Below are 10841 nucleotides of genomic sequence, written 5' to 3'. Positions count from 1 at the left end.
GTAATTATCTAAATGGCAATGGTTTAATTACAGATGGATCTTGGATTCCCCTGGGTCTCTCTTTTCACATGCCCTTCTCGGGTGCGAGATACCTCTAGGATTTATGCTGTGTACACGTTTATCTATGAACTGGTTCCAGGCTAGTCTAACAAAGCAGGTTTCTAAGAATTGGGGGAATCTCCCCTAATTAAGTTGGGTTCCTATATCTGATGATTTACAAATAGCCTTGTTTTTCCACACTTCATAATAAGACTTCTCACTTGGGGAGTCATTCAAGTAAATGCTTAGTTGTCCCATATGTATTATAAAACTAATATTTTATTAAGCCCAAACATTCTGAATGAACAATAGAATGGCTCAGTCTTATTCACACTGTAACCAGTGAAAGTCTATGGGCTAACAGACTTAATTAGATAATCGGGACTTCATTAGCATTGCCGTAACGAGTCAGCTCAGTGTGGTGTATGAGCATGGAAAGTCACCTAAAATATCGCATGACTGACAGCGATGGTGGCCTCCAGCTCTGCGGATAAAGGACGTTTATTGGTGAAGAATAAAGTAAAACCAGTTTTTCTAAAGTGCTAAACTACATTACTGCCTACACAACAAATGTGTTTTTAAGATGTACAAATGACCAGTAAATAAAATCAAACAAAGTCCACTTGCAATAAGAAAAAAATCCAAATAAACTTTATGATTATCGCTTTGCCATAAATACAAAACGTCAGGCGAGGTCTCACACGGGAAGGAGGAGGATGGTTTGGCCGGAGTCCGTATCTTGTTGACCCTTTTCACTTGCTTTGGGTTTCAGCTTCTCTCTGAGCCTGTATATGCCTTTGTCTCATCTCTTCAGACTTGGCACGGTTTTTGGCTCTGTTGTCTTCATACTGAGGTCAAGTAGAAGAATGGGCACCAATATCACAACCAAAATGTATTTTTTAGGGGATTGCGGTAAACACAGATACAGAACTATAAATATTGATTTGAAATTTAACCCACATTTTGACTTAAGATCAAATTTTTTCAAGTTATATACAGAGAACGGGGCAGATGCTGTAATATTTGTGTCTTGGCACAGAAAAAAAATTCCTTTAGGGTGTATTTTCTGAAATCTTTTTCATGTTTTACTTAATTTGGCCTGTGGATATTTCTTGGTTTGTTTTTTTTTTAAACAGACAACATTTCCGAGACTAATAAAAAGTGTCGATACAGCCATGAATGGTTTATTATTCTTTTTAACAAAGATACTTCCCACACTTACCTCTTTTTTCAGGCACTTCAACATTTCTCGGTTTATATCATTACACTGGCCAAAATACTTCAGAAATTTGTTCTGCAAATGCAAACATTCGGCTTAATGTTGTTTTTCAACAAACGCTTGGAAATTCATCACCATATCTATCAATGTTTGTGTTTGTATATACAAACATCAAATAGATGGGAAAAAAATATATATAAAACGCTATACACACACCTTTACAATATTGTAACAAATACTACATTATTTTTATTTACATTATCTCTATGTACAATTTTTTTTGGACATGTCCATTTATCTTTTGACACATTGAGTAGCATATACAACCTCAACATCACTATACTGTAAAGGCTTCTGGACTGGGTGGACCTCGCAAACAATGCCATAAAGCAAAGCCTTTCTGATGGAAAGACTGCTCAGGGTTTGTATCGCTGATCTCTCACATTATAGGAAATCATGATAAATGATACTCACATCGAGGTGACACTGCTTCAGCATGTTAATGACCACGTTGCATTCGTCGGTGTGAAGATGGGGGGACAAGTCTGGATGCATTTTAAATTAAGGAGCAACTGCGTAATTGAAGCATAAATGAGGAAAAAAGAACAACATTAAAGGGGGAAAATCAACCTTAAGAGAACTTAAAGCATTAGAACGTTCTTCTTAGATACAAAGTATTTATCTACACTAATTCCAGCAGAGAGGGTGGCATGGGGGGGGATCCTTGGGTCTGTATTGGGTCTGTTTTCAAGAACCAAGGTTTCTATTGGCCCCTGTGATATTACGAGCAACCAGCAGGAGTATCACATGATGCATATAGCCCCTTGCATGCAAATGAAGCGGTATTACCTTGTATGAGGTGTAAAGGATACGGGCCCCACCCCAGGCCATGCCTTCACTGGAGCTCATATTTATTGTGACCGGGACCTTTTATTGGCAAAAAGCCAACCAATCCATGTCAGAATGTAAAAGGAACAGGGGTTAGATCTTCCTGGGTCACTGAATGTATTCTGATCACACCTAGACTAGAATGGTCACCACTAAGGACCACGTTGGCTTGAGGTCAAATAACGCTTAAGACTCCAAATCTACCCATGCCCATTTTCCTGAGTTCGGAGGGAAGTAGGATTAAACCTGTGTTTGGATGCAGAGTAAAGGCTCACTTTTTACCAAGGGCACTTGTCTTAGTTTCACAGATTCCGAAATCTGCCATGAAATTAGTTGTTACGTTCATCTAAAGACTCAACAGAACCTACGTGTCTCAATAGCGGAAAAACTAATTATTTCACAGACCCTCAACTACAGGCATTTGAAGATGTTCCTAAAGCATAGCCTCTACAGGACGCCATGTATCTACGTTTGGCTGGTAGCCTCTATTCAAATACACCGCGGCTCCTTACATACACAGGCGGCTTTCGCGGACACTCTGCTTATTCACCAATGGATTTGCATTTCAGACAATCCTGTTTTGTTCATATGTTAATAGACTAAATGGAGCTAAATGACGGTGACCTGACCTCTTTCTGTATGTGCAGATCTACAAAACACCGCCTCTCCCCTGTGATGTTGTCGAGTTCTTTTTGCCGCTCTGCCATTCAAAAGCATTGACAAATGAAAAGGTCTACTTTAACATAAAACGTAAGAGAATGTAAAGAAACACATTCATTTAGATGCTCTGTATCCGGCAGGTTCCCACTAGGTGGTATAGAGTCTTAAACTGCATGGAAATAAGACCCTGCAACTGCTCTGACTCCTCGGAGATTAAAGAATGCATCGTTCAAACCTCTCAGTTACTCAAACTGTGAACTTCAGGGGAATGGCGGTGTCTAAAAGCAATGTTACAAGCGGGTGCTTAGATCAAGACGGTAAGGAGTTCAGCTACAGGTCTCTGAGATATTACCCTCTAGTCTTATTTGCCCATCAGTTCTGTTGCGTGACAGTTTCTAAAACTGGGAGAAAAACTTGAACTATACACTTGTTTTTCATTTTATAAAATCAATAAATCACAGATTTGAGGACCGATATGCAAGGTTAAGAGCTTTTAGTTGCTGGTTTGTCAGGTGATTTTCCTCTCTCACTATAAAACAATTGGTATTTCTGGCAACCCCATCATGTGCGTTTCTAGTGAAAGTGATGCAGTCACCATAGCAACCAATACAATGTTCTTAACTGACCGCGTAACACTTTGCTTTTCTGTCTGCATGTTTTGCCCCTGGTACATAATCGTGATTTATATAGCGCCGCCATATTCCGCAGGGCTGTACAATGGGTAAACAGCTGGGCCCTCTCGTAAAGTTGGTATGATTGGTCAGCTAATAATCCCTTATGGATGAGGTTTGGGGTACTAATTTGGACATGTTTACTACCCGGCACAAGGACCCACACACACACACATATAATAATCTCTTTAGCTGTCGTACTATTAACTCTAGTTAACACCTCACTCTATGAACAGTGCTAAGTGATATATTACTGGATTAACCCCTTATTGTCCCAGGAGTGATTTACAATGCATACTCGGGGTTCAGGCCTCCAGGAACCCCAAAGGTTAAAACACAAATTCTATAAACTTTGAGAATTATATAAAAGTCTGCTGAACAAAACTGTCAGATCGAATCAGACATAACAACCAACTTCATTTATACACGTGAGAAAAACTGCTATTGACCTTGCAGGAGTCAATGGGCACACCGTAGCATGAATGTAAATGGCCCAATGTGAAAACACTACCCTTTTTCAAGCAAAATACCCTTTAAATAAGTATAAAAGGAACACTCACCTTTAATACCCCCTGGCATACAAACCAATAAGCGCTGCCCTACACCTTACATAACACTATAGAGACGCTGCAAGCGAACGCTGCATATCATTCCCGTCATGGGACTTTCCTCCAATCAAGAAGCGAATGGATACGCCCCCAGCCAATCGGGGACTAAAGGAGGCGGTTTTACTAGAGACAGCCGAAAAAGAAAAACTTTCACGTGCATTGTGGTGGGGGTGGCTTGACGTCAGAAGCAAGCGACAGAGGGCCGGGTAATGATTGGCTGGTTTGAAGTTGAGGGTTGTTGGCGCTATGGCACCGGCTACCGGGAGTGTTCGGAAGCGGCAGGGGCGAGGGTAGGTATAGCGATCCAATGGGGGTAACTGGGGCTTCTGCCTCCACAGGCATCTGAGAGTGAAGGGGTGTCCGCTTTTCCATTTTATTAAGGAGGGGGCCGAGTGGCAGATAAGCTGCTCTTGAACCCCTATGATCCTCAGCCAAATATTTAAAACAAAAAAACAACAGCATTGAAGGTCAATTTAAGCCTCAGAATAATAACTGAAGACCAGTCTAGACCAGGGGTGGCCAGCAGGCAGCTTTCTCTCTCGGGTCATTAAAGAATGAATACACTCTCTTTTGGGGAGTTATGGCTGAGCATCATGGGAGTTCTGCACCAGCCCGGGTGCTACCCTGTGCCAACCACTTATTTAGTGTGTAGTATTTTCTATACAGACTCTTTGGAGTACTTGTCATCCCTTCCTCTGCATATCTCTCCTTTAACATGCTGTCACATACTTCTTTATTCCAGCACCACATTGATGGATGAATGGGTCGCCGAATTTATAAGACGCACAATACTGAAAATGTCGCTTTCCGAGGCCTTAACCACGTTAAAGGCGTGGGCTTTCCTATCAGAAGGAGAGTTACAAACTCTGAATCTGCGGCCAAAGGAGCTCCTGGCCATGGAAGTGGTCCAGCTGTGTGAGGTAATAGACCAGAAAAAGGCGTTTTATCAGATTCCAGCATTTCTGTCTATTTGTAAACGTGTTGGCAGAACGCAGAGATGGCCGTGATGGGGAGGATTCTTGGGTAATGATGTGTGAAGTCATTATTCAGTAATATAGTGGACTGCTGACAGTCTGCACGTGGTACTGGAATCTGCCGATGACTCCGTTTGCCATGGGATTGGGGCTAGGAGTAAACTTTGGAGTATTTAGCGGATGGAGGAAGTTAAGGGAAAGGTGATGCTGAAAGATCGATGGAAATATAGAATGATAAGCATTAGAGGAAAATGTCACACAGGCCAAAGCTTTTTAGTGACTGAGGTGGAGAAGAAAGTTGAATAATTATTTGGCGAAACAATATGGTTGTTCGCTTTGGTAAGAGGAGAATTGAGAATGATTCGGGAAGAGCATTGGAATCCACAAAAGAGAGCCAGCTGCATTAAGTCAAGAAGACCTTAGAGGTCCCTAGTTGTAACGAGGAATGACCTGATCCTAGCAAGAGGATGTGGAGCTGTGAGGGGAACTTGGGAAGCCGGGTTAATGACACAGGTTACACGTTATCGTATAAAGTGACGTATCCCAAGTTATAGTCAAGGTAACAATGCTGGTGATCAGATGAGTTATTCCACTGTATGGAACGCAGCTGTCAGTGATAAGACTTGGTAGGCGTCTGAACTGGCATTCGATGGGGATACTGAAGTAGCCAAACCGGATAGAGAGAATGCCAGCCTGCTATAGAGACGATATGACATATGCCAGGGAGGTGGCTTCGATCCACCTTGTCACATGCAAAACCGGTTAGATGAGGTGATGGTGTGGAGAGACCACAAATTCCTGTTGGGTACTTAATAGACATACACTGCTGTGTAAGTAACTATGAGGACCTCAAAGTGATCTTTAGTGAATGTGAAATATAAGAGGATTTTGAGTTCCATCCTGAAGCACGCAGGCAATGAAAAGAAGAGAGGTGATAGTCATGGCAGGGAAGATAAGCCTGGCAGCGGCATTTATGATGGATTTTAAGGGGTGAAGACGGATAAGAGGAAGATCAGGTAAGACTGAGTTCCAGTAGTCGAGATCTGACGTAATGAGGGCAGGTAGACCACCACTGCTTTGCTTAAAACCTCAGGTAAGACAAGCGAGGTACATGGCGCAGGAATGGATTTTATCGTCTGCAGTGTAGTGAAGGGTATTGATACAAAACTTGTAACATGTTTAATATGTTTATCCACATGTCCTGTGCACTTGGTTCTCAGGCAATTGTAACATTTGTTTATTTTTAGGGTAAAAATGCAACAATGAAGGATGCAGCTAATCTTGATTTTGTCTGTAAGTATACGTTACATTTAACTTCGCATGGATGATCGGGTTATTACTTGCAGGGCAGACGAAGAAGAATTGTAAATGTTTGGCAGTCCTTTTCCTAAACCCAGCGGCTAACGGCTTACTGGAAATGTAGAGTCCATCTAACAAAGTGTGACTCCTATGCAGCGTATCGTCCAGCCACCAAACTGTTGTCTATGCCTGAACATTGCTGAAGCCCCATGTAGGTGGCAACCTTCATCCGCTACCCATACTTTCTGGCAAAGCCTATAGCAAGACCTCGCTCTATATATTTAGAACATTCACATTCTGAAATGTGTGTATTTTAATACGGATCACAATGCTGGTCATCCTTTGTCTTTGGCTTTTAAAAGACAAATGTATGCCTTGTTGCAGGAAGACTTGCGGCAAAGCCTATAGCAAGACCTCGCTCTATATATTTAGAACGTTCTCATATCAGGGGTTGTAGTCATTTCCTTCCTGGTCTTAATAAAAAAAAAAGACTTGTCACTTGACTACCTTGCATCAAACCTATGTGATGGCATCTACTAGTACGGCGATGAGCCCATGATGCCCTGTGGGCATCTACCATCGGGCCACTTCCAAGAGGCTTATCTGGACGCTCCAGATGCAACAACTGGGTCTCTTAGGTGCATTCTGGGACAATATGCTCCAAAGGAACCGTCCCATTTAACCTAGACGAGGAGGGTTAGAAATGTATTCTGTCCTTTTATTAGAATATTTTATATCACCGCACGGTTTATTAAAATGGTAACATAACGCAGAGATGTTTTTATAAATTCACGCTGAAAATGTTATTTGGTTGTATTTTTACATTTAATTAAGGCATTTTTCTCACCTCGCCCTCCCCTAGTTAATCACGCCAATTCAGAAAAGAAGAGTTGGAGTGTTTATCAAATGTCCAAAACTTCAGGTAAGTTTGGGATGGGCAGACTGTATATGATATATAAATTAAATAACACGCATATATATATATAATCGATGCGTGAAGAATTCTTTTATGTTGTTTTGCAGACTCTGAAATTGATTTCTTCGACCTGTCGGAATACAAGCTTCAGTTTAGAAAAACTATTCACTCTGTGTCCAAAAATGTAAGTTATGGGTCTTGGAAGAAATTATTGTTATCGTTTCAGTGCCCACTAAAACATTGTGATTCTATTAAAGAAAAATGTCTCCGTGGCAGGTGACCATTCACTTCAAAGAGTTTGGAGAAGCCGTGTGGATCCGAATAGCTTGGGGCAAGAACCATATCCAGCCAAATCAGTACAAGCCCACATTCGCGGTATATCACTCGCAGACTCCATATGTCTTTGTGACCAACTTGGGCAAGAGTTTCCGACCGTTGCTATGCCAGGTAAATGTCATTGTGTTTCAAGCCTTTTCTCCAAAAAAAACATGAATCTTTAGTGTTTAAGAGAACTTGCCTGTTATTCTGTATCCAATGATGTTTTTCCTGATCGGACGTAATTTCTTGCGTTGAAATGTGTATATTTTAATACGGATCGCAATGCTGGTCATCCTTTGTCTTCGGCTTTTAAAAGACAAATGTATGTCTTGTTGCAGGAAGACTTGTCCTGAACGTTGTGCTAAACATCTGTGCTGTGGTTTATATCTTGAGATATATAAATATATATATAATTAAATATAAATTTATTGTAATATAAACATTGGGTGTTAATCTGGTCAGTCTCCAAATACATTTCTTTTCCTTTTGCAAGGCCCTTGTAGTTGCAGCCAGTTATAGTCAGATTCAAGAGCTGGAACTGAAGAGTCGAAGTCTGGAGTCCTTAAAGGATATAGTGTTCAAGAGATTTCACCAGGTGAGCAGCGTGGGTTTAAATTTTATTTTATTAAAGCCGATTTGTCTCTTTACCCAAAACCTGCTTCTTATGGTACCTCGCACTGAATAAACGAGTGTAATGTTGCTTGCGTAATAAGTAACGCGTTATGTACTATATCATGGGGGTCTTCATCTCTTCTTCTCGGCATCTGTATGGTTATCTCCTCATCCCATCCCATCATCTCTCTCTCTGTTAAGTTACTGATTCTTGTTGATTGGTATAGGTAGCCCATGTATGGGTGGTAGGAAAGATGCAAGATAAAATTAGATAATTCTAGTTTTATCACCTTTCTTAACCTTGGTTTTCAACATATGTCCAAAGCAAATAAAATGCATGGATATGTTTGACACATTTCTGTAGTAATGGCGCTCCGTGATGATTAATATATAGGCTTAAAATGCCTATAGAAAAGTGTTTTTCCTTAACTGATGACATCACTGCCACGGCAGGAGGCGTTCACGTTGAGTACTTTTTATGCTTCCACTGTTGCCCATTAGAACCCGTTGGTCCTTTCCAGGCCATGTCCTGAGAAGTCTTTTCCTTTTTCAGGCCTGATTCTAGACCCTACCAGCAGGTGGGAAAAAAGCCCCCCCTTTCCCAAGAGGAAATCCTGAGCTGTTAGTAATCTAACATGCGCAGCTTTCAATAAGGTAACCAACCAGGATTTTTTTCCCACCTACTGCCAATGTTTTTAGAATCAACCTTAAATCTGATCCTAAAATGCGGATGAGTTTGGCGTGTGGAGCTTCAAATTGAAGGCTCTTACACACGTGGGTATTGGTGGTGTTTGTTTCTAGTCTGGTCCGGTGTTGTGGCTTCCGTAACATCTGTGGACTACTGGCAGGTATTTCTGTGGGAAGTCTGGTAGTTCCAGGGAAAGGAGAATGTCCTTCATCCAATGTCCAAACAACTTAGATTTGATTCTGTGTCCTGTCTCCCTCGTATACTGTGGATGTACGAAGCGTGAACCTGGCTCCTGCGGTGCTTCTAGATTTTAGAATCTTTTTTGTCACACTTTAATAATCTGCATATTTTTGTTTGCATCACAGCCTTTCCAGTCTTATCATCCTCGGCTGCTTCAGGAAAGAAATTATAATCCGGCAATAGGTAGGTACTTCTGCGATGGTTTGCACCCGTTACCAAACCTTCCCTCTACCATCAAATACAGAGTAGCCACAGTTGATGCTTACAGGACATTTTTGTTCGATTATCTTAGGAGGGTTTTTTTTTTTTTTTGCTACCTGAATCCTTATCCAGCAAACTGTGCATCAGACCACAAACACTTCTCACCTTTTTCCTAGTTGATCCGAGGGTTACTTACGAAAACATGAGAGAAAAGGAAAGGATCCATCACATTACTCGGGAGACCTTCGGAGATGGACAGCTGCCAAAGCTAGAATTTGCTTCGTACAAGGTACTATGACAGATATCTAGTGTTTCCTAATGTTGGCGTATGTTTTTATGTGGTAGTCCCTCAACTTATTCCATATATGTGCAAGAGGGGAATGCTTGAGATTAAAGGGAGAGGGTCCCAGATAAAGAACTGGTTTGTTGCTTTTCTGCACTTGCGTACCAGAGACTGGTGGGACTGACCGTCGTGTGTTGGGAACACTAGGGGTTTGTGTGTAAACCACTCATTGCACATTGTCAGAAGTAATACTTAAATTCACACATCAGTATGTAATATCTCCGCTTTAAATGACAGTATGTAGAATAATGCTCTTAAGGTAAAAGCGCCTCTCTTCAGTAATCAGACCGCAAGTATTGAAAGAGACTCCCTGCAGATGAAGGACCAAGTCCAACTGTCTCAAATGATGATCTACGTCACACTTATATTAATAATTATTTCTAATCCTACATCTTCAGCCAAACAGTTTGTGCTTCTGCAGGGTTTAACTAGATATTGATGACAAATTCTCACCTGGCCTTGTTTGTTAAACAGCTGGAAACCACGTTTAAAAGCACAGGAGCTGTCCCTCCCCGACCCGAACCCTACCGCTGTGTTGTGAAGTTCTCCAGTCCTCATCTTCTGGAATCCATCCGATCCTTGGCACGAGCAGGTGGGTTCTTTTCCAGCAAGCTGTTAATAATGCAAATTGGTTACATTCCCAAACTAAGTGTTAACAAAATGGTGTCTAATTATACTTTAAATCGCAAAGTTGTAATCGGCGGGTTAGAAGAAAGGAACAGTCGCAGGTTAAGGCTGACGGCTCATCACGCGACCTCCTTTAGAATCCTGCGCGTTAAATTACAACGCGGGTAATCTATCTTTATAATATCCGGGCTTTATGTACGTTATTGTTTCCGGCTTTTTCTACATAGTCTTCAAAAATTACCTTTTAATTGGAATTGATATATATGTCAGTTAATTCCTCTGACACCATATGTTTTTCCTTCCCTTTTAGGCATCTCAGACGCTCCGGTTTCCAATTTATTGACATGCATCCCCCAAAAAGCCAGAAATATATTTAAAATCACTGAAAAGCAGCGAGCCTTGCACCCCACTCCGAGCCAGCAGCCCCCGTTGTGACGTTTGGAAGGACAATCTCTGACAGAAATTGCTTTTATAACCTATTCGAGTCACTTTGTACAGTTCCACAGTACTGGCTGTGCTCATCGGAGCGATACTCACC

The 10841-nt window shown here is 41.4% G+C and overlaps 2 protein-coding genes across 2 annotated transcripts; one reads left to right on the top strand and one right to left on the bottom strand.

The window, feature by feature from the left end:
* Positions 1 to 791: 791 nt before the first annotated feature.
* LOC149299104 (COX assembly mitochondrial protein 2 homolog) lies at positions 792 to 2167 on the bottom strand. Its single transcript, XM_089486591.1, has 4 exons — positions 2131 to 2167; positions 1733 to 1803; positions 1262 to 1333; positions 792 to 887 (listed from the first exon to the last, which is right to left on the bottom strand). The coding sequence occupies exons 1-4, from the start codon at positions 2165 to 2167 to the stop codon at positions 792 to 794; spliced, it is 276 nt and encodes a 91-aa protein (XP_089342717.1).
* A 2670-nt stretch (positions 2168 to 4837) lies between these two features.
* Positions 4838 to 10738, top strand: LOC149299103 (centromere protein N-like). The gene is made up of 10 exons (XM_089486476.1): positions 4838 to 5005; positions 6307 to 6352; positions 7221 to 7280; positions 7382 to 7458; positions 7551 to 7721; positions 8086 to 8187; positions 9258 to 9315; positions 9510 to 9622; positions 10151 to 10268; positions 10614 to 10738. The coding sequence occupies exons 1-10, from the start codon at positions 4838 to 4840 to the stop codon at positions 10736 to 10738; spliced, it is 1038 nt and encodes a 345-aa protein (XP_089342602.1).
* Positions 10739 to 10841: the final 103 nt, after the last annotated feature.

This window comes from Sceloporus occidentalis, unplaced genomic scaffold, assembly GCF_023333645.1.
Source record: "Sceloporus occidentalis isolate IW3139 unplaced genomic scaffold, rSceOcc1.0.p SCAF_29, whole genome shotgun sequence".
Classification (NCBI taxonomy): domain Eukaryota; kingdom Metazoa; phylum Chordata; class Lepidosauria; order Squamata; family Phrynosomatidae; genus Sceloporus; species Sceloporus occidentalis.
Note: the sequence above shows the minus strand (reverse complement) of the source record. Positions and strands in the feature narration are given on the sequence as shown.

What these genes read in the sequence shown, in the direction of transcription:
- LOC149299104 (XM_089486591.1), bottom strand. Translation starts at nt 2,167, where the DNA reads ATGAGCTCCAGTGAAGGCATGGCCTGGGGTGGGGCCC. An exon ending in CATGGCCTGGGGTGGGGCCC is followed by an intron (nt 1,804 to 2,130) that starts GTATCCTTTACA and finishes AAATGCATCCAG; the next exon opens with ACTTGTCCCCCCATCTTCAC. An exon ending in TGAAGTGCCTGAAAAAAGAG is followed by an intron (nt 888 to 1,261) that starts GTAAGTGTGGGA and finishes ACTTGACCTCAG; the next exon opens with TATGAAGACAACAGAGCCAA.
- LOC149299103 (XM_089486476.1), top strand. Translation starts at nt 4,838, where the DNA reads ATGGATGAATGGGTCGCCGAATTTATAAGACGCACAATACTGAAAATG. An exon ending in TGTTCAAGAGATTTCACCAG is followed by an intron (nt 8,188 to 9,257) that starts GTGAGCAGCGTG and finishes TTTGCATCACAG; the next exon opens with CCTTTCCAGTCTTATCATCC. An exon ending in CCGATCCTTGGCACGAGCAG is followed by an intron (nt 10,269 to 10,613) that starts GTGGGTTCTTTT and finishes CTTCCCTTTTAG; the next exon opens with GCATCTCAGACGCTCCGGTT.